The sequence below is a fragment of the Indicator indicator genome, chromosome 34 (assembly GCF_027791375.1).
Source record: "Indicator indicator isolate 239-I01 chromosome 34, UM_Iind_1.1, whole genome shotgun sequence".
NCBI classification, from domain to species: Eukaryota; Metazoa; Chordata; class Aves; order Piciformes; family Indicatoridae; genus Indicator; species Indicator indicator.
Window position 1 is genome coordinate 6,805,310 of NC_072043.1, and position 18,912 is coordinate 6,824,221.

General features: G+C 54.4%; 1 protein-coding gene across 4 annotated transcripts in view; it reads left to right on the forward strand.

Moving 5' to 3' along the window:
* Window positions 1-18,912, forward strand: part of GRAMD1B (GRAM domain containing 1B) — a 162,583-nt gene that overhangs the window by 16,841 nt on the left and 126,830 nt on the right. For 2 of the 4 annotated variants that reach the window (XM_054395513.1, XM_054395511.1), the window contains exon 2: window positions 5,222-5,302. In XM_054395513.1, coding sequence (XP_054251488.1) covers window positions 5,222-5,302 — 81 coding nt within the window. Of the gene's footprint in view, window positions 1-467; window positions 480-5,221; window positions 5,303-18,912 lie in introns of all 4 variants that reach the window. The other 2 variants (XM_054395510.1, XM_054395512.1) reach the window with 2 other exon arrangements.

Genomic DNA, 18,912 nt, shown 5'->3' on the forward strand with positions numbered 1-18,912 from the left:
TCCCAGCCTCCCCTGGACTCTCTCCAGCACTTTTCTCCTGAACAGGAGAGCACACAATGAGTTTATTACTAAAAATCCTCCACTCTGAAGTGTCCCTAAGATGGATCACAGCCAAAGGCTATGGGTAATGAAAACCCCCTCTCTTATTTTGCATTTCATAAAATAATAACCCAAGAGGCTCTGCAGCTGAGCTGCTCTGGGCATTGCAGGCAGTTCAAGAGCTGCACTCTTTGATATTCAGAATGTGGAAGTTTTCTTTATATGAAAAGCTCAGGAACTTCTGCAGTGCTGCCATGCAAGGCACTTGCAGTGAAGCAGCTCTAAATGGAGCTCAGCAAGGCCAAGTGCAAGGTCCTGCAGCTGGGTCAGGGTAATCCCAAGCACAAATCCAGGCTGGGTGAGGAGTGGCTTGAAAGCAGCCTTGAGGAGAAGGCCTTGGGGGTGTCAGGTGGTGACAAACTCCCCAGGAGCCAGCAGTGGTCCCTGGCAGCCCAGCAGGCAGCTGAGTGCTGAGCTGCATCCAGAGCAGGGAGAGCAGCAGCACAGGGAGGGGATTCTGCCCCTCTGCTCTGCTCTGCTCAGACCCCACCTGCAGCACTGCCTCCAGCTCTGGGGCCCCCAGCACAAGAAGGACCTGGAGCTGAGGGAGAGGCTCCAGAGGAAGCCACCAAGATGATCAGAGGGCTGAGAACCTCCCCTGTGGGGACAGGCTGAGAGAGTTGTGGTTGTTCAGCCTGAAGCAGAGAAGGCTCCAGGGAGACCTCAGAGCAGCCTTCAAGTTCCTGAAGGGGCTCCAGGAGAGCTGGGGAGGGACTTTGGACAAGGGCTGGGAGTGCCAGGATGAGGGACAATGGCTTTGAGCTGGGAGAGGGGAGATGGAGAATGGAGATGAGGAAGAAATTCTTTCCAGTGAGGGTGGGGAGAGACTGGAACAGGTTGCCCAGGGAGGCTGTGGCTGCCTCCACCCTAGAGGTGTTCAGGGCCAGGCTGGATGAGACCTTGAGCAAGCTGTGCTGGTGGGAGGTGTCCCTGCCCATGGCAGGGGGTTGGAACTTGCTGAGCTTTGAGCTCCCTTCCAACCCAACCCCTTCTGTGAATCTGTGCAACACTCTCACACAAGCTACAAACTCCTTTCCCTCTCCTGCAGTAGGTCTCCTTGCCTGTCACCCTGGGGTCAGCAGTGCCAGGGGTGAGCTGTTGCACTTGCACTGTGTTGCAATCTCTGCATTCCATTAAATTTTAAACCTTGGCTTGAAGGACTTTCACAGTGAGAGATTTAATGCTGGGTAGGTGAGCAGGAGAAAGGTCTAAGGTTCATTCCCTGTAGCTGTCCAAAAGGAAGCTGTCCCAGGGGGTTACCAGCACTGCAGGTGCTGGTGCTGGGCTCTGGCAGATTGGGGATCTTTCCTCTGGTAAGTTTTGTGGCAGCTGCTTGATCTGAACTGAAATGGCAAAGGTTTGTGGCAGTGTGGGTTATAACTGCTTGAGGGGGGGTTATAGAATGAGGCCCTGCCAAGCTGTCTCAGATCAGAAGTCTGGAGAAGAGGAGGCTGAGGGAGACCTCCTTGCTCTCTACAGCTCCCTGCAAGGAGGCTGCAGTCAGGTAGGGGTTGAGCTCTTCTCCCTAGTCTCAGGTGATAGAAGGAGGGGAAATGGCCTGAAATTGTGCCAGGGGAGGGTTAGGTTGGAGATGAGGAACAATTTCTTTGCTGCCAAAGTGGTCAGGGATTGGCACAGGCTGCCCAGGGAGGTGGTGGAGTCCCCATCCCTGGAGGTATTCCAGAAACCTGTGGCCATGGCACCTGGGGCTATGGTTTAGTGGCCATGGTGGGGTTGGGTTGATGTTGGACTTCATGATCTCAGAGAGCTTTTCCAACCCAAACAATTCCATGATTCCATGTGAATTCCTTTGAAGGAGGAGGAGGAGAAGTGTGGCTGTTTTTCTGCCCTTCCCAAACTGTTCCACTGGGCCATAATTAAGCTCAGAGCTGCAGGAGAGATGTTTCTTTGCTTTCTGGGCTATGTTGTTCTTCCCCAGCTGTTGGTTTATAGCTTGGAGCCAATACAGAATCCTTATTCTCTTGTCCCTTCTACAGTGAGACATTAAAGAGTGACTAAGTGCCTGGGTGTGGGGGCAGAGGATTAAATCTGTCCCCTTGCTGAGAGGCTTCTGCAGAAGTGTTTAGCTGTCTTGGTTCTGATGGTAGAGCCACAGCCACTGCAATGAGGAAGGAAGCTCTGTGGGATTGTGTGTGCATGCCTGAGACTTCTGTGCAATGCACAGGCTGGGAATCTGTAGCTGGAAGTCATAAAAGTTCCATCAGTCCTGAGGCTTTGTGTGTCCAGGCTCAAAGAGTGAGTTCTGTGTTAGTTGTTCAAGGGTTGGAGCATCTCTCCCATGGGCAGGCTGAGAGAGCTGGGGGTGGTCAGCTTGGAGAAGGCTCCAGGGGGACCTCAGAGCAGCCTTCCAGTGCCTAAAGGGAGTTCAGGAGAGCTGGGGAGGGAGTTGGGACAAGGGGTTGGAGTGCCAGGATGAGGGACAATGGCTTTGAGCTGGGAGAGGAGAGATTGAGACTGGAGATGAGGAAAAACTTTTGAGAGTGAGGCTGGGGAGAGACTGGCACAGGTTGCCCAGGGAGGTTGTGGCTGTCCCCTTCCTGGAGGTGTTCAGAGCCAGGCTGGATGAGACCTTGAGCAAGCTGTGCTGGTGGGAGGTGTCCCTGCCCATGGCAGGGGGTTGGAACTGGATGATCTTGAAGGTCCCTTCCAACCCAACCCATTCTAGGGTAGTATAAATATTGAGCACTAATGGCTTCCATCTGGGAGCTTCAGCCTGCACTTGTTCTGTCATAACAGCCAGGAACTGGTTCCTCTCTCCTGCTCTGGGCAGGCAGCAATAAGAGAGGACAGTGCCAGGTGTGTGTGGCATGTCTCAAACGCAGATGGGCATCATCAGCTCCCTACTCCTGCTGGCCACAGTATTGCTGGTCCAGGCCAGGATGCTGTTGGCCTTCTTGGCCACCTAAACACACTGCTGGCTCCTGTTCAGATGGCTTTCCACCAGCAGTCCCAGGTCCTTGTCTGCTGGGCAACTCTCCAGATGTGTATTGTAGAACTGTCAGGGTTGGAAGGAACCTCAAGGCTCAGCCAGTCCCAACCCCCCTGCCATGGGCAGGGACACCTCACACCACAGCAGGTTGCTCACAGCCACATCCAGCCTGGCTGCAAAACCCTCCAGGGATGAGGCTTCCACCACCTCCCTGGGCAACCTCTGCCAGTCTCTCACCACCCTCATGGGGAACAGCTTCTTCCTAACATCCAACTTGAATCTACTCATTTCTAGTTTTGCTCCATTTCCCCCCAGTCCTATCACTCCCTGACACCCTCAAAAGTCCATCCCCAGCTTTCTTGGAGCCCCCTTCAGATCCTGCAAGGCCACAAGAAGGTCTCCTGGGAGCCTTCTCCTCTCCAGACTGCACAACCCCAACTCTCTCAGGCTGTCTCCAGAGCAGAGCAGCTCCAGCCCTCTGCTCATCCTCCTGGCCCTTCTCTGGACACCTTCCAGCCCTTCCAGATCCTTCCTTGAACAGAGGCTCCAGACCTTGACCCAGAGCTCCAGGTGTGGTCTCAGCAGAGTGGCCTAGAGGGGGAGAGCCACAGCAGGTGCAGCACAGGATGTGTGCTCTGGCACCTCTGCCCTGTGCCCCAGGTGAGGCTGTGCAGGTCCTGCTGAATCTGTTGCTATGACTCCATGGCCAGTGGTACCGAGGAGAAGCTTGGAACTTGCTGCTAAAGGTGGATTCAGATCTCTCCACAGCTCTGAAGGAGAGCTCCTGCAAAGGGATGAAGCTGTAGGAAGGAGAAGCAGGAGCCTTGATGAGCCCTGGAGGAAGTGAAGGCTGCTAGAAGGGCACCAAGCTAACTGCAGGCAATAGATGGGCAGGGGAGAAGCAAAGGGCTCCCAAAGCATCCAGAGATGGGCAGGGGGACAGTGACATCTTGTGGGCTTGGCATGCAACGATCCAATCAGTGATGGCTGCTTCAGCTTGGGTGAGGGGCTCTGAACTCTCCTCTGTCCTGCTGCCCAGGACGTGGCAGGCAGCAGGAGGGGATGTGAGCAGGCAGCAGGAGGGGAGGTGAGCAGGCAGCAGGGGGGGAGGTGAGCAGGCAGCAGGAGGGGAGGTGAGCAGGCAGCAGGGGGGGAGGTGAGCAGGCAGCAGGGGGGAGGTGAGCAGGCAGCAGGGGGGGAGGTGAGCAGGCAGCAGGTATGTGGCCTGTGAGAGTCTGTTTTGGGGTGGTGTGGGGAAAGGGTGAGTGTAGCTCCTGGGGACATGGACTTGTTGGAGAAGGGACAGCAAAGGTCTACAAAGATGCTGAGGGGCCTGGAACAGCTCTGTGAGGAGGAAAGGCTGAGAGAGTTGGGGCTGTGGAGTGTGGAGAAGAGCAGCCTGAGGGGGATCTGATCAATGCTGATCAATACTCCAAGGGTGGGGGTCAGGAGGCTGGGGCCAGGCTCTGTTCAGTGGTGCCCAGAGACAGGACAAGGGGCAATGGGCACAGACTGAACATCAGAAGTTCATCTGAGCATGAGGAGGAACTTCTTGAATGGAAGGGTGGCAGAGCCCTGGAGCAGGCTGCCCAGGGAGGTGGTGGAGTCTCCATCTCTGGAGACTTTCAAACCCCACCTGGATGTGCTCCTGGGTGACCTTCTGTAGCTGACTCTGCCTTGGCATGGGGGTTGGACTGGCTGATCTCCAGAGGTCCCTTCCAACCACTACCAGCCTGTGATGCTGTGATAAGCAGTCACAGTGGGAGGGGACCTCAAGGCTCATCCAGTTCCAACCCCTGCCAAGGGCAGGGACACCTCACACCAGCACAGCTTGCTCAAGGCCTCATCCAGCCTGGTCTTCAACACTTCCAGGGAATGGAGATCCACAGCTTCTCTGGGCAGTGTGCAAGGTCCTTCCTGGATTTTGGGCAGTTCTCAGGGAGGTGTCACTAGGTGAGGCTGAGAAGCTTCCAGCCAGTCCTGCCTGTTGTCAGGAAGGTGTCAGTCACCAGGTTGTTGCTTTCTCCTTGCACCCTCAACCCACAGAGTGTGATCCTTGCGTTTGTTCTTGCTCTGGCTCAGCCCCAGGACGTTTCACAGGGACTTGGGGAGACTCCGGTAGAGCCTTGGAGAGGCTCTGCTGATGGTTTCTGTTTCCCTGTGTCGTTGCAGCAGCCAGCAGAGCAGCCAGCAGAGCAGCCACGACGATGACTCCTCCCGCTGCTTCCTGAGCCCTCACCTGCAGGAGGAGAGGTAAGCCTGGGGGCAGCTGCGGGGGAGGAGGGGAGGTGCAGCTGCAAATTCAACCCAGGAACGCCTGGAAGCACTCTGGGGGGATGCTGAGGTCCTGATTGTCCTTCAGGTTGGAGTTGCTTGATGAGAAATGTGCCTTACCTTGGGTTTGGTGGTGGCTTTCAAAGTAGAAGCTGTGGGACCAAGCCAGCCAGCTGCTGGAGCAGTGCCTTGTGACAGCTGTGCCTGGTGTGGGCAGCTTCAGCACCTCACTGTGTGTGGATGCTGTGAGGACAGGCTGAGGGAGCTGGGGGTGTGCAGCCTGGAGAGGAGAAGGCTCCAGGGGAGACCTGGCAGCTGCCTTCCAATACCTGAAGGCTGCAGGAGAACTTTCCATGAGGGTGTCTGGAGACAAGAAAAGAGAGAATGGTTTGAAGCTGAGGGAGAGCAGGGTTAGAGTGGAGCTGAGGAAGAAGTTCTTCAGTAGGAGGGTGGTGAGACTCTGGCACAGGCTGCCCAGGGAGGCTGCAGCACCAGAGTCAATCACCCTGCTGATAGAGGCTGTAAAGGAGCTAAATATACACAGAGAACTTCAAGTGCCACAGAGTCTCTCACTGATCTGCTTCCAAACACTTGCTGAGGATCAGCAGTCTGTTTTTCCTCCTTTAATGAAAGGATCTGAGAAGTGTCAGGTTGTTGCAATCTCCACAGGTCTGCTTCTCATTTTCTTTCCCCCTCCCCTCCAGATGCTCATTGTTAGGCTCCTGTGAGCCCTTTGGGGAAACAAGGTCAGACTCTGCAGAGGCACTCAACCAAGGGCAGTCAAATGATCTGGGGGTAGCTTGCACCAGAGAAGGCTCTGGGGGGACCTTAGAGTTGCTTCCCAATAGCTGAAGGGATCCTACAGGAAAGCTGCAGAGGGACTTGTCATCAGGGTGTCTGGAGACAGCACAAGGGGAAATGGTTGGAAGCTGAGGGTTAGAGTGGAGCTGAGGAAGAAGTTCTTCAGTAGGAGGGTGGTGAGACTCTGGCACAGGCTGCCCAGGGAGGCTGTGGGTACCTCCTCCCCAGGGGGTTCAATGCTGGATGAGGCCTTGAGCAGCTGAGTCTGGTTGAGAGGTGTCCCTGCCCATGGCAGGGGTTGGAGCAGATGAGCTCTGAGTCCCTTCCAACCTGAGCCATGCTGTGATTCTAGGATTCAGCTGTCCACAGAGCTGCAAATGCCATCAATGGCCTTAAACTAAAAGCCATTTGGATGAAAAGGCAAAGGAAGGAAAGCAAAAGCAGCAGGAGAAGCTATCAGGTGACACTGCAGCTGTTCAGGGCTCTTCAGGATGAGGCTGGGGAGACTCTGGCACAGGTTGCCCAGGGAGGCTGTGGATGTCCCCTCCCTGGAGGTGTTCCAGGCCAGGCTGGATGAGGCCTTGAGCAAGCTGTGCTGGTGGGAGGTGTCCCTGCCCATGGCAGGGGGTTGGAACTGGATGAGCTTTAAGATCCCTTCCAACCCAACCCATTCTGTGATTCTGATTCCCTGCCTTTCTGACAAGCAGCTCTGTTCCTTCAAAGCACACAAGTGACAGCTCACAGGAGGTTCTACAGTAGGTACAGCCTGGGACACAGCAAGTTCCACCTCAACAGGAGGAGCCTGAGGGCTGCCCTCATGGCTGGGGATAAAGCTGTGCAGGGCTGGAGCCAGGCTCTGCTCAGGGATGGCCAAGGCCAGCACAAGGGGCACTGGGGGCAAGCTGGAGCAGGGGAGGTGCCCTGGGAACAGGAGGGGAAACTTTGTCCCTGTGAGGGTGCCAGAGGCTGGAGCAGGCTGCCCAGAGAGGTTGTGGAGTCTCCTGCTCTGGAGACCTTCAAGACCCATCTGGATGTGTTCCTGTGTGACCTGTGCTGGGGATCCTGCTCTGGCAGGGGGTGGGTTGGACCTGATGATGTCCAGAGGTCCCTTCCAACCCCTAACTTTCTGTAGTTCTGTGCTTAGCAGCTCTGATCCTTCTAAGGAGGTTCCTGTCCTCAGCAAAGGCAACACTGAGCTTGGCTGTTTGCTTTCACTTCCCTTCTGGCAGCCCAGAGCCATGGCACTTGGGGACAGGGTTTGTTGGCCATGGTGATCTTAGCCTGAGGGTTGCATTCAGTGACCTTGAAGGCCTTTTCCAGCTGGAACAATTCCATGATTCTGTGAAGTTCCAGGGGAAAGAGAAGTTTCTTGCAGTTCAGGTTGATGAATGAGTGCTTTGGGATGGCAGCAGTGGCAGAAGAGCTGCTGAACCATGGGCACTGATTTGGGTGCCTGATTTATTGGTGCTGCTTGCTCAGAGCCATGTGATTAAGGATCTTGCTGAATCTTGCAGTCCATCTCCTGAGCCTGAAACTGCTTCATTTTCTTCTGCTGTGCACAAACCAAGCCCTGAGCTTTCTGTCCCAGGCCAAGGGTGTTTCCTTGCTGACATCCTTGGGGAGTTTGGTGTCTGAAATCCCTTTTATTGTGGTGCAGGGTTGCACAGTGGAGTTGTGCTAAAACTCCTCACTCCAAGAAGGACATTGAAGGCCTGGTGGAGCTCCAGAGAAGGGCAAGGAAGCTGGGGAAGGGTCTGGAGAACAGAGATGGGGAGGAGCAGCTGAGGGAGCTGGGGGTGTTGAGCCTGGAGAAGAGGAGGCTGAGGGAGACCTCATTGCTCTCTGCAGCTCCCTGAAAGGAGGGTGCAGTGAGGTGGAGGTTGGGCTCTGCTCCCTAGTCTCAGGTGATGGAAGGAGAGGAAATGGCCTGAAATTGTGTCCAGGCTTTGGACCAGGGGTGCCCAGTGAGGGACAATTGGCACAAACTTGAACATGAGAAGTTCCATCCAAAGATGGGAAGGACCTTTTGTCATTTGAGGATGCTGGACCCCTGGAGCAGGCTGCCCAGAGAGGTGGTGAAGTCTCCACCTCTGGAGACATTCAAAACTTGCTTGGCCATATTCCTGTGTGACCTTCTCTAGGTGAAGCTGCCTTGGCAGGGGGGTTTGGACTGGGTGATCTCCAGAGGTCCCTTCCCACCCCTCCCATTCTGTGATTATTTGGAAGCTGCTGCCTGCTGCTGCTGTCTGGTGGTCTCACAAAGCAGCTGAGTGTGCCTTGCTCTCCTCATGCCCATACCCACCATGGTCCCTCAGGGAAGAACTCTGTTCCTCAGTCCCTCCACAGCAGCTGTCTCTGAGGTCAGAGGTCTGTGCAGAACATTTTACTGACCTCAGGTTCCTTACTGTGATGTCCAAGGCCAGTAGATTGAGTAAGAACTGAGGAGCAGCTAAACAGACATGTGAGGGATTGACTCACTGGAGAGAAGATCCTGACCCTGAAGAGCTAATGAATATCCCACAGAATGTGGCTCAGGATGAGCACCTGGTGGCTGCACAGCCTTCCCCTCCATATGTTGCACTCCACTTATCCCTCTCCCTGGTGCTCTGGAGCCTGGCAGAACTGGCTAGCAGGGAGCAGAGCTTGCAAGCAGGAAATAAAGAACCTGACAGCAAAGCAGATGGGTGCAGAGGTCACACCTGGGCTTCCTCTGCATGCAACGAGCTGCTGTGCCCTTTGAGCTGGCATGTCACAGGGTTAGGCTTGGTTAATCATCAGGTGAGGGATTTGTGGCCAGAGCAAGAGGGGAATCATGGGGAAGTGCTGCCTATTTCAGGTGTAGACTAAGCTGGAGCCTAAAAATACCTCTCTGGCCAGGAGGGAGGTGTTTTAGGGGCAGCACAGTCAGCTCTCAGGTCTGGTGATGCTGAGCCTGCTGAGCCCTCTCACTGCAGCATTCCTGCTGCCTGGATGCAGGGCTAGGGAGGTTCTTCTCCCCCTCTGCTCTGCCCTACTGAGACCACAGCTGCAATCCTGTGTCCAGTTTGGGGCTCCCCAGTTCAAGAGAGACAGAGACCTGCTGGAGAGAGGCCAAGGGAGAGCCAGGAGGATGATTTGGGGACTTGAGCATCTCCCCTGTGAAGAGAGACTGAGAGCCCTGGGGCTGTTTAGTGTGGAGAAGGCTGAGAGGGATCTGCTCAATGTCTATCAATAGCTGAGGGGTGGGGGGCAAGGGGAGGGGGCCAGGCTCTTTTGGGTGGTTCCCAGTGATAGGACAAGGACAAAGAGGTTCAAAGTTGAACAGAGAAGATTTCAGCTCAACATGAGGAGAAACTTCTTTGGGGTGAGGGTGCCAGAGCCCTGGAGCAGGCTGGCCAGGGGGGTTGTGGAGTCTCCTTCTCTGGAGACTTTCAAACCCCAGCTGGATGCATTCCTGTGCAGACTCTGTGCCCAGAGACAGGACAAGGGGCAGTGGGCACAGACTGGGCCATATGGGTGCAAGCTGGAGCACAGAAGGTTCCATGTGAACATAAGGAAAAACTTTGCCACCATGAGGGTGACAAAACACTGGAGCAGGCTGCCCAGAGAGGTTGTGGAGGCTTTCAAGACCCATCTGGAGGTGTTCCTGTGTGTCCCGCCCTAGGTGACCCTGCCTGGGCAGGAGGGTTGGACTGGATGATCTCCAGAGGTCCTTTCTGAGCCCTGCCTTGCTGTGATTCTGTGATTTTGCAGTGCCCAAGGTGGGCAGGTGGCTCACTGCTCTTCCCCACAGTGCTAGCTGCAAGGGAATCACAGAACTGTCAGGGTTGGAAGGGACCTCAAGGCTCAGCCAGTTCCAACCCCACTGCCATGGGCAGGGACACCTCACACCACAGCAGGTTGCTCACAGCCACATCCAGCCTGGCTGCAAAACCCTCCAGGGATGAGGCTTCCACCACCTCCCTGGGCAACCTCTGCCAGTCTCTCACCACCCTCCTGAGGAAGAATTTCTTCCTAACATCCAGTCTGAATCTCCTCACTTCTGGTTTTGCTCCAAAAGCCTTGGAAGCATCCTAAGAAGTGGGGGCAGATCCCTGAGTGGATCTTTTTTCTAGTACAGGTGTGTGATCCATCCTCTTTAGGACTATTTCCAAAGTGATGCCAAAGCTCTTGCTGTGGAGAAGATTTGGAGGCTCATGGTGTTGCACCACATGGAACAGCAGGACAAAGCTTGCTGCTCCAGTTCTCTGGAATCACAGAGTGGTTTCAGTTGGAGGAGACCTTTGAGCTCATCCAGTCCAACCCTTCCTTGCTGCTAAACCTCAGCACCATATCTCTGTTTCTTTTGAACACCTCCAAGGATGGAGATTCAACCACCTCCCTGGGCAGCCTGTGGCAGGCTTTGAGAACCCTTTCAGGGAAGAAATTTCTTCTAACATCCAACCTGAACCTTTCCTGGGGCAAGGTGAAGCCATTTCCTCTCGTTCTGTCACTTGCTACTAGGGTGAAGGCAGCATCCAGATGTGAAGAGGGGACTCTTGCAGACATGTTAAACCCCCTCATTATCAGCTTCTGGAGTGGTGTTGGCTCAGATCAGCCAAAGCCCAACGTGCTTTGCACACCTCTGAGTGCAGAGGAGGTCTGACAGACCCCCCAGGGCTGCATCACCAGCTCCTGATGCTCAGGAACATGTGGAGGAGGTGAAGAGGAGGTTTCATGTCCCTCTTTTACCTTATCTGAGACACTGGGCAGACTCTTTACCCTTCCTTCCTCTTCCCAAGAGCAGAAGCTTCAGTTGTGTAACTTGTTTCACTTGCAGACCTTGAGGAAGGGTCACCCCAGCAGCTCTGTGTCCCCTGGGAGCACTCTGGTGGATCCTCAGGATGCTATGGCAGCTGCCTTGAAGCATGTGGAGAAGTGTCAGGAGCCTGGGATGCATTCTGGTGGAGAAGAGGAGGCTGAGGGAGACCTCATTGCTCTCTGCAGCTCCCTGAAAGGAGGTTGCAGTGAGGTGGGGGTTGGGCTCTTCTCTCTAGTCTCAGGTGATAGAAGGAGAGGAAATGACCTGAAATTGTGCCAGGGGAGGGTTAGGTTGGGGATGAGGAACAATTTCTTTGCTGCAGGAGTGGTCAGGGATTGGCACAGGCTGCCCAGGGCGGTGGTGGAGTCCCCACCCCTGGAGGTGTTCAAGGAATGTGTGGCCATGGCACTTGAGGACATGGTTTGGTGGCCATGGTGGGGTTGGATTGATGATGGACTGGATGATCCCAGAGGCCTTTTCCAACCCAAACAATTCGATGTCTCTGTGGTTAGCCATCCCCTTTGATAGGTCTCCACTTCTCTATGTGGAGCAACCTTCTTTGTGCAAGGAGGAGAAACTTCTTTACTGTGAAGGTGCTGGAGCCCTGGAGCAGTCTGCCCAGAGAGGTTGTGGAGTCTCCATCTCTAGAGACATTCAAACCCCACCTGGATGTGCTCCTGTGTCACCTTCTCTAGATGATCCTGCTTTGGCAGGGGGGTTGGACTGGATGACCTCTGCAGGTCCCTTCCAACCCAACCCAGTCTGTGAATCTCTGACTTCTGAGTTACACTGGGGTGGGAAAGTGGCTGCCTGTTAATGGGAGCCAGCAGTGTGCCCAGGTGGCCAAGAAGGCCAAGGGCATCCTGGCCTGCATCAGCAAGAGTGTGGCCAGCAGGGGCAGGGAAGTCATCCTGCCCTGTGCTCAGCACTGCTTACAGCACCCCTGGAGTGCTGTGTCCAGTTCTGGGCTCCTCAGCTGAAGAAGGACATTGAGAGACTTGAATGTGTCCAGAGAAGGGCAAGGAGGCTGGGGAGGGGTCTGGAGCACAGCCCTGTGAGGAGAGGCTGAGGGAGCTGGGGGTGTTCAGCCTGGAGAAGAGGAGGCTCAGGGCAGACCTCATTGCTCTCTACAACTGCCTGAAGGGAGGTTGGAGCCAGGGGGGGCTTGGGCTCTGCTCCCAGGCAAGCAGCAGCAGAACAAGAGGACACAGTCTCAAGCTGTGCCAGGGGAAGTTTAGGCTGGAGGTGAGGAAGAAATTCTTCCCAGAAAGAGGAATTGGCCACTGGAATGTGCTGCCCAGGGAGGTGGTGGAGTCCCCATCCCTGGAGGTGTTTAAAATAAGCCTGGATGAGGAACTGAGTGCCATGGTCTGGTTGATTAGATGGTGATGGGTGATAGGTTGGACTGGATGATCTCAAAGCTCTTTCCCAACCTGGTTAATTCTGTGTGTGTGTGTGTGATCCTGCTTTGGCAGGGGGTTGGACTGGCTGATCTCTGCAGGTCCCTTCCAAGCCATTCTGTGACCCTGTGATGTCAGCAGCTGAGCAGTGTGCAAGGCTTCACCTCCCAGCAGAGCATTCCCTGCTCCTCAGAGCCTTCTCCCTGCTGCTCACAGCAGCTCTGAGGGAGGGAAGCCACCAACTGGCTGCTGAAGAGCATGTTGGTACCTACAGCTTGGGCTGAGCTCCTCCAAGAGACCTCCCAGTGCTCCTTGGGCAGGGTTTCCTGGTGTCTCTGCCATGCTTAGAGGTACCCAGGGTTTGCTAACTCACCACTGCCTACAAACACCACAGCCAGGCTGGGGCTGTGGTGCAGAATGTGGCACTTGCAGCTTTGTTTGCCTGCTCAGATGTTCTCCCCAGGACTTTTCCTCAAGAAGTCACTGCTGTGAGGTGCTGTGAGGTGTTGTGAGGTGCTGTGAGGTGCTGTGAGGAGTTGTGAGGTGCTGTGAGGTGTTGTGAGGTGCTGAGAGGTGCTGTGAGGTGCTGTGAGGTGCTGTGAGGTGCTGTGAGGTGCTGAGAGGTGCTGTGAGGTGCTGTGAGGTGCTGTGAGGTGTTGTGAGGTGCTGTGAGGTGCTGTGAGGTGTTGTGAGGTGCTGTGAGGTGCTGAGAGGTGCTGTGAGGTGCTGTGAGGTGCTGTGAGGAGTTGTGAGGTACTGTGAGGTGTTTTGAGGTGTTGTGAGGTGCTGTGAGGTGTTTTGAGGTGCTGTGAGGTGCTGAGAGGTGCTGAGAGGTGCTGAGAGGTGCTGAGAAGTGCTGTGAGGTGCTGTGAGGTGCTGTGAGGTGCTGTGAGGTGTTTTGAGGTGTTGTGAGGTGCTGTGAGGTGCTGTGAGGTGTTTTGAGGTGTTGTGAGGTGCTGAGAGGTGCTGTGAGGTGTTGTGAGGTGTTGTGAGGTGTTGTGAGGTGTTTTGAGGTGCTGTGAGGTGCTGTGAGGTGTTGTGAGGTGTTGTGAGGTGCTGTGAGGTGCTGTGATGTGTTTTGAGGTGCTGTGAGGTGCTGTGAGGTGTTTTGAGGTGCTGTGAGGTGCTGTGAGGTGCTGTGAGGTGCTGAGAGGTGCTGTGAGGTGCTGTGAGGTGCTGTGATGTGTTTTGAGGTGCTGTGAGGTGCTGTGATGTGTTGTGAGGTGCTGTGAGGTGCTGAGAGGTGCTGTGAGGTGCTGTGAGGTGTTTTGAGGTGTTGTGAGGTGCTGTGAGGTGCTGTGAGGTGTTTTGAGGTGCTGTGAGGTGCTGTGAGGTGTTGTGAGGTGCTGTGAGGTGCTGAGAGGTGCTGTGAGGTGCTGTGATGTGTTTTGAGGTGCTGTGAGGTGCTCTTTGTTCCAGCTGGCTGTTGAGAGCAAGGCTGCTTGTTCAGAATACTAATTTGGGTTCATTCTGCTTGCTCCTCCTTGTGCTTCATACCACAGGTGGAGAAGGAGAGCGTTGTGAGAGGGAAAGGGTTGGCATGAAGCCTGCTTTAGGGCCTCTTGAGATGGTCTGGAAGCAGGCCAATTGTTGACCAAATAAAGGGTAAGATCAATAAAAAGAGGCAAGTCCATGGTGGGCTCCTCCTGCAGCACTCCCACATCAATCCTGCTGGCATCAGGGGCTCTGAGAACTTAACCATTTCAGCCCTTCTGGGCCAGAACTAGGAAGTTGCAAAGATGCAGGAAGCATCTTTGGAGACTTTTCTTCATGCTCAGTTCTGTTGATGTGAGAGGTTGTGGAGTCTCCTTCTCTGGAGACACTCAAAACCCACCAGGATGTGTTGCTGTGTGACCTGCCCTGGGTGACCCTCCTTTGGCAGGGGATGATCTCCAGAGGTCCCTTCCAACCCCAACCATTCTGTGATGATTCTGTGGCCAGCTTTCTGCAGGGATTGGCTGCTGTAGAACTTGTATTGCAGGCTTGAAAGCATCCAGGCTGGAGTTTCCCAGGATGTAGAACACATCCCTTTGGATGGGGATGCCTTTGGAAGCTGGGATGTGGCCTGGCACATGTCTAAGAGGCTATAACTGTCCATCAGTGCCCAAACTGGATGGGTCTGGGAATTTCAGCTGTGCCCAGTGATCAGCTTGGTAACACCCACAGAAATGAGCAGAAGCTAGAAAGCAGTGGAGGGGTTCCTCAAACAGAGCAGAGTGTGGGCAACACCTCTTTGTCCCCCTGTCAGAGGATCCCACCTTGCTTCATGCTGGGGACTTCGAACTTGAGATGTCAGCAGAAAGCAGAGATGAGGCTGTGAGTCACCTTCTGTGACAGGAGAATGTGCCTGGCTGCAAAGAAAAGCTCTGAGAGTGCATTGTGCCTTGCTTCCACCTCTGCTGCTGTGACTGAGGAGTGCAGAGCAGTAGAACAAAGGTGGTGTTAAAAATGGGCTGGGCTGCTGGGAAGCTCTTCTTCAGGTCCCCTTTTTTTTTTTTGCTACAGCTTTATCCTGCCTTGATTGAGATTAAGGAAGAAGTTCTTCCCCATGAGAGTGGTGAGAGCCTGGAATGGGTTGTCCAGGGAGGTGGTTGAGGCTCCATCCCTGGAGGTGTTTAAGGCCAGGCTGGATGAGGCTCTGGCCAGCCTGATCTGGTGTGAGGTGTCCCTGCCCATGGCAGGGGGGTTGGGACTGGCTGAGCCTTGTGGTCCCTTCCAACCCTGACTGATTCTATGGTTCTGTGATTGTTTGTCAGAGCTCAGAGCTTTCAAGCTTTACTTAACAATCCTGGAGAGGAGATGGAGCAGAATGTCCTCATTTCTGTGACTCCATACCATACAAGTAATTTTAAATGTTTGGGTTGAAAAAGCTCTTTCAGATCCTCCAGTCCAACACCAACCCAACCCCACCATGGCCATTAAACCAAGTCCCAACTGCCATGGCCACAGGTTTCCTGAACACCTCCAGGGATGGGGACTCCACCACCTCCCTGGACAGCCTGTGCCAATCCCTGACCACTCTTGCAGCACAGAAATTGTTCCTCATCTCCAACCTAACCCTCCCCTGGCACAATTTCAGGCCATTTCCTCTCCTTTTATCACCTGATGCTAGGGAGCAGAGCCCAACCCCCACCTGGCTCCAGCCTCCTTGCAGGGAGCTGCAGAGAGCAATGAGGTCTCCCTCAGCCTCCTCTTCTCCAGGCTCAACACCCCCAGCTCCCTCAGCTGCTCCTCCCCAGCCCTCTTCTCCAGACCCTTCCCCAGCTTCCTTGCCCTTCTCTGCTCCTGCTCCAGCCTCTCAATGTCCTTCTGGGAGTGAAGAGCCCAAACCTGAAGCCAGGATTCAAGGTGCATCCTCACCAGTGCAGTGCTCCTAAAGGACATAAATGCTCAAGTGGCTCACTGGGGAGAAGTGCTGCAGGGATAAGCATTGGTGAGCCATTGAATTGCCAGGACTGGTAGATGTTGAAGGCCAGAAACTGAAGGTTTATGTTTTACAGCAGACTTTTAGCTCTCCCTCTTCGGTCTTTTGAGAATCTGTGACCATGGTGTGTGTCTAGGTCAGAGCTTCCATTGCTCTTCACAGCCCTGGCTTCCAAGCTGGTCACTGAGGGAAGCTGAATGTACAGAGGGTGGCTGGAGCAGGTCTGGAGGAGGCCACCAGGATGATCAGAGGGTAGGAGAACCTCCCTTGTGGGGACAGGCTGAGAGAGTTGGGGCTGTTCAGTCTGGAGTAGAGAAGACTTCAGGGAGACCTCAGAGCAGCCTTGCAGTGCCTGAAGGGGCTCCAGGAGAGCTGGGAAGGGACTTTGGACAAGGGCTGGGAGTGCCAGGATGAGGGACAATGGCTTTGAGCTGGGAGAGGGGAGATTGAGAGTGGAGATGAGGAAGAAATTGTTGAGAGTGAGGCTGGGGAGACACTGGCAGAGGTTGCCCAGGGAGGCTGTGGCTGCCTCCTGCCTGGAGGTGTTCAAGGCCAGGCTGGATGAGACCTTGAGAAACCTGGGCTGGTGGGAGGTGTCCCTGCCCATGGCAGGAGGTTAGAACTGGCTGAGCTTTGAGGTCCCTTCCACCCCAGCCCATTCTGTGACTCTATGGATCTCTGTTTCTCCTGCCTGAACTTCAGGCTGCAGCTGGAGGAGAAAGCTCTGCTGACCCTTGCTGCTGCTGCTGCCTCAGCTTCCCCTGAGACTCTGGCAGGCTGAGTGGTGGAAGGGGATCTGGGAACAGCTTTTTTTTTGTTGTTCAGCTTGAAAGCTTCTGCTTCTGCCCTTACTGAGACCTTTCCAGGCTTGCAGTGCAGTCCTCAGCTGTTTCTGAAACCCAGCTGCTTACTGCAGGATATTTTTTCTTACTTCTCTGTAGGAACAGGAGAAAAAAAACAAACTCCCCCCTCAAATCTAAGGACACTCATCTGAACTGGGAACTGGAGTTAGTTTGGATGGGCTTGGGGAGAGAGCCTCCTCCTCTTTCAAGCTAGCTGCTGTCTGCTGTAGTTTGCTTTCAGTCTGAGTCCCTGAAAAAAAGCCCCTCCAGCTTTTCCCTAACTTCACAATCAGCACAGGAACATTTTACCATGGGCCCTGCACTGCTTCTGGTGCTGAGTAGCTTTGGAGCATGCAGATATTTGCAACAGAGACCTTGGCAAGGACTTGGAAGGATTTTGGGGTGCTGGTGGGGGAGAAGCTGGCCAGGAGCCAGCAATGGGCACTGGCAGCACAGAAGGCCAAGGGCAGCCTGGGCTGCAGCCAAAGCAGTGTGGCCAGAGCTGGAGAGAGAGGATCCTGCCCCTCTGCTCTGCTCTGGGGAGACCTCACCTGCAGGGCTGGGGCCAGATCTGGAGGTCCCAACACAAGGATTTGGACCTGATGGAGCAGGTCTAGAGGAGGGCACAATATAAGAGGCTGGAGAAAATCCCCTGTGGGGACAGGCTGGGATGGTTGGGGTTGTTCAGCCTGGAGAAGAGAAGGCTCCAGGGAGACCTTAGAGCAGGATTTCAGTGTCTGAAGGGGACCTACAGGCAGGCTGGGGAGGGACTTTGGAAAAGGACTGTGAGTGACAGGTTGAGGAACAATGGCTTAGATCTGGGAGAGGAGAGATTGAGAATGGAGAATGGAGATGAGGAAGAAGAGCCTGTGGGGATAGGATGAGAGGCAATGGTTTGAAACTGGAGCAGGGCAGATTTAAGTTGGGCATCAAGAAGAAGCTCTGCACAGTGAGGGTGGTGAAACCCTGGAACAGGTTGTCCAGGGAGGTGGTTGAGGCTCCATCCCTGGAGACATTCAAGGTCAAACTTGCTGTGGCCCTGTGCAGCCTGCTCTAGGTGGAGGTGTCCCTTCTAACCCAGTGCAATCTATGAAACTTAACGTGGATCTTTACACTCCATAGCTGGCTGAATGCCAGACACTCAAAAAGAGTTGTGAAAGAAAATGAAGAGGCAGAAAGGAGAGGGGGTGGGGAGAGGGGACCTGTGGTGATGGCAGCTACATCCTTGCTGCATTCTGTAACCCTAGGGAAGAGGATGTTGTGTGTCTATGAGAAGAATTAACTGGTGTTGGGTTTGTTGGTAAGAGAAGGGGAGGGCACCATAATCATCAAGCAGAAAGTGCTGGATGTCCCCTGGGGTGACCTAATAGCTCAGGCTGCTCTCTTTAGCAGTGGATCTGAATCCTGGCAGAAAAGACAAAGAGCAGGGAAATTCCCTTCTCATGGGCCCAGATGGGCTTGGAACATCCTTTTATCATCTCTGCCTCTGCAAGCTATGTTCTGGCTTCCTTGTGAGCTGAACATCCATGCTTTCCACCAAGAAGGAACCTGGTAGTGATGTTGATGCTCAACTCAGGTTTTCTCACAGAATCACAGAATCACAGAATCAATAAGGTTGAAAAAGTGCTGCAAGTGGGGTCTGAGCAGAGCAGAGCAGAGGGGCAGAATCCCCTCCCTGTGCTGCTGCTCTCCTGCTCTGGATGCAGCTCAGCACTCAGCTGCCTGCTGGGCTGCCAGGGACCATTGCTGCCTCCTGGGGAGTTTGTCACCACCTGACAGAGCAGAGGGACAGAGTCCCCTCCTACATCCTCCTGGTCACAGTCCCCAAAAGTAGTCACAAGATATCCAGCTGCAGACAGACACAGCACCAGCAAATGCCCATGCTGTGCACAACCTACTCCCCAACCCCTCTTTTATCACAGAATCCCAGGATCAGTAAGGTTGGAAAAGACCTCAAGGATCATCATAGTCCAACCTGTCACCCCAGACCTCATGACTACTGAACCATGGCACCAAGTGCCACATCCAATCCCCTCTTGAACACCTCCAGGGATGGGGACTCCACCACCCCCTCTTGCAGGAGAGTTGGGGAAAGCTGTGTCAGCTTCCTCCTAGTCTGGTTCAAGATGGCACTTTGGGATGTGGTTTCATGGCCATGGTGGTCTCAGGTGGATGGTCTTGGAGGTCTTTCCCAGCCAGAAGGGTTCTCTGATTCTAAGAGAAATGGGAACTGGCTCACTCTGGCCTTAGGAATTTAATTGTGGTAATTATGGACCTCACCTTCTTCCTGTCTCAACAGAGACCTGTTACTTCTCTCAGCCTCTTGCAGCTTATCCCACAGC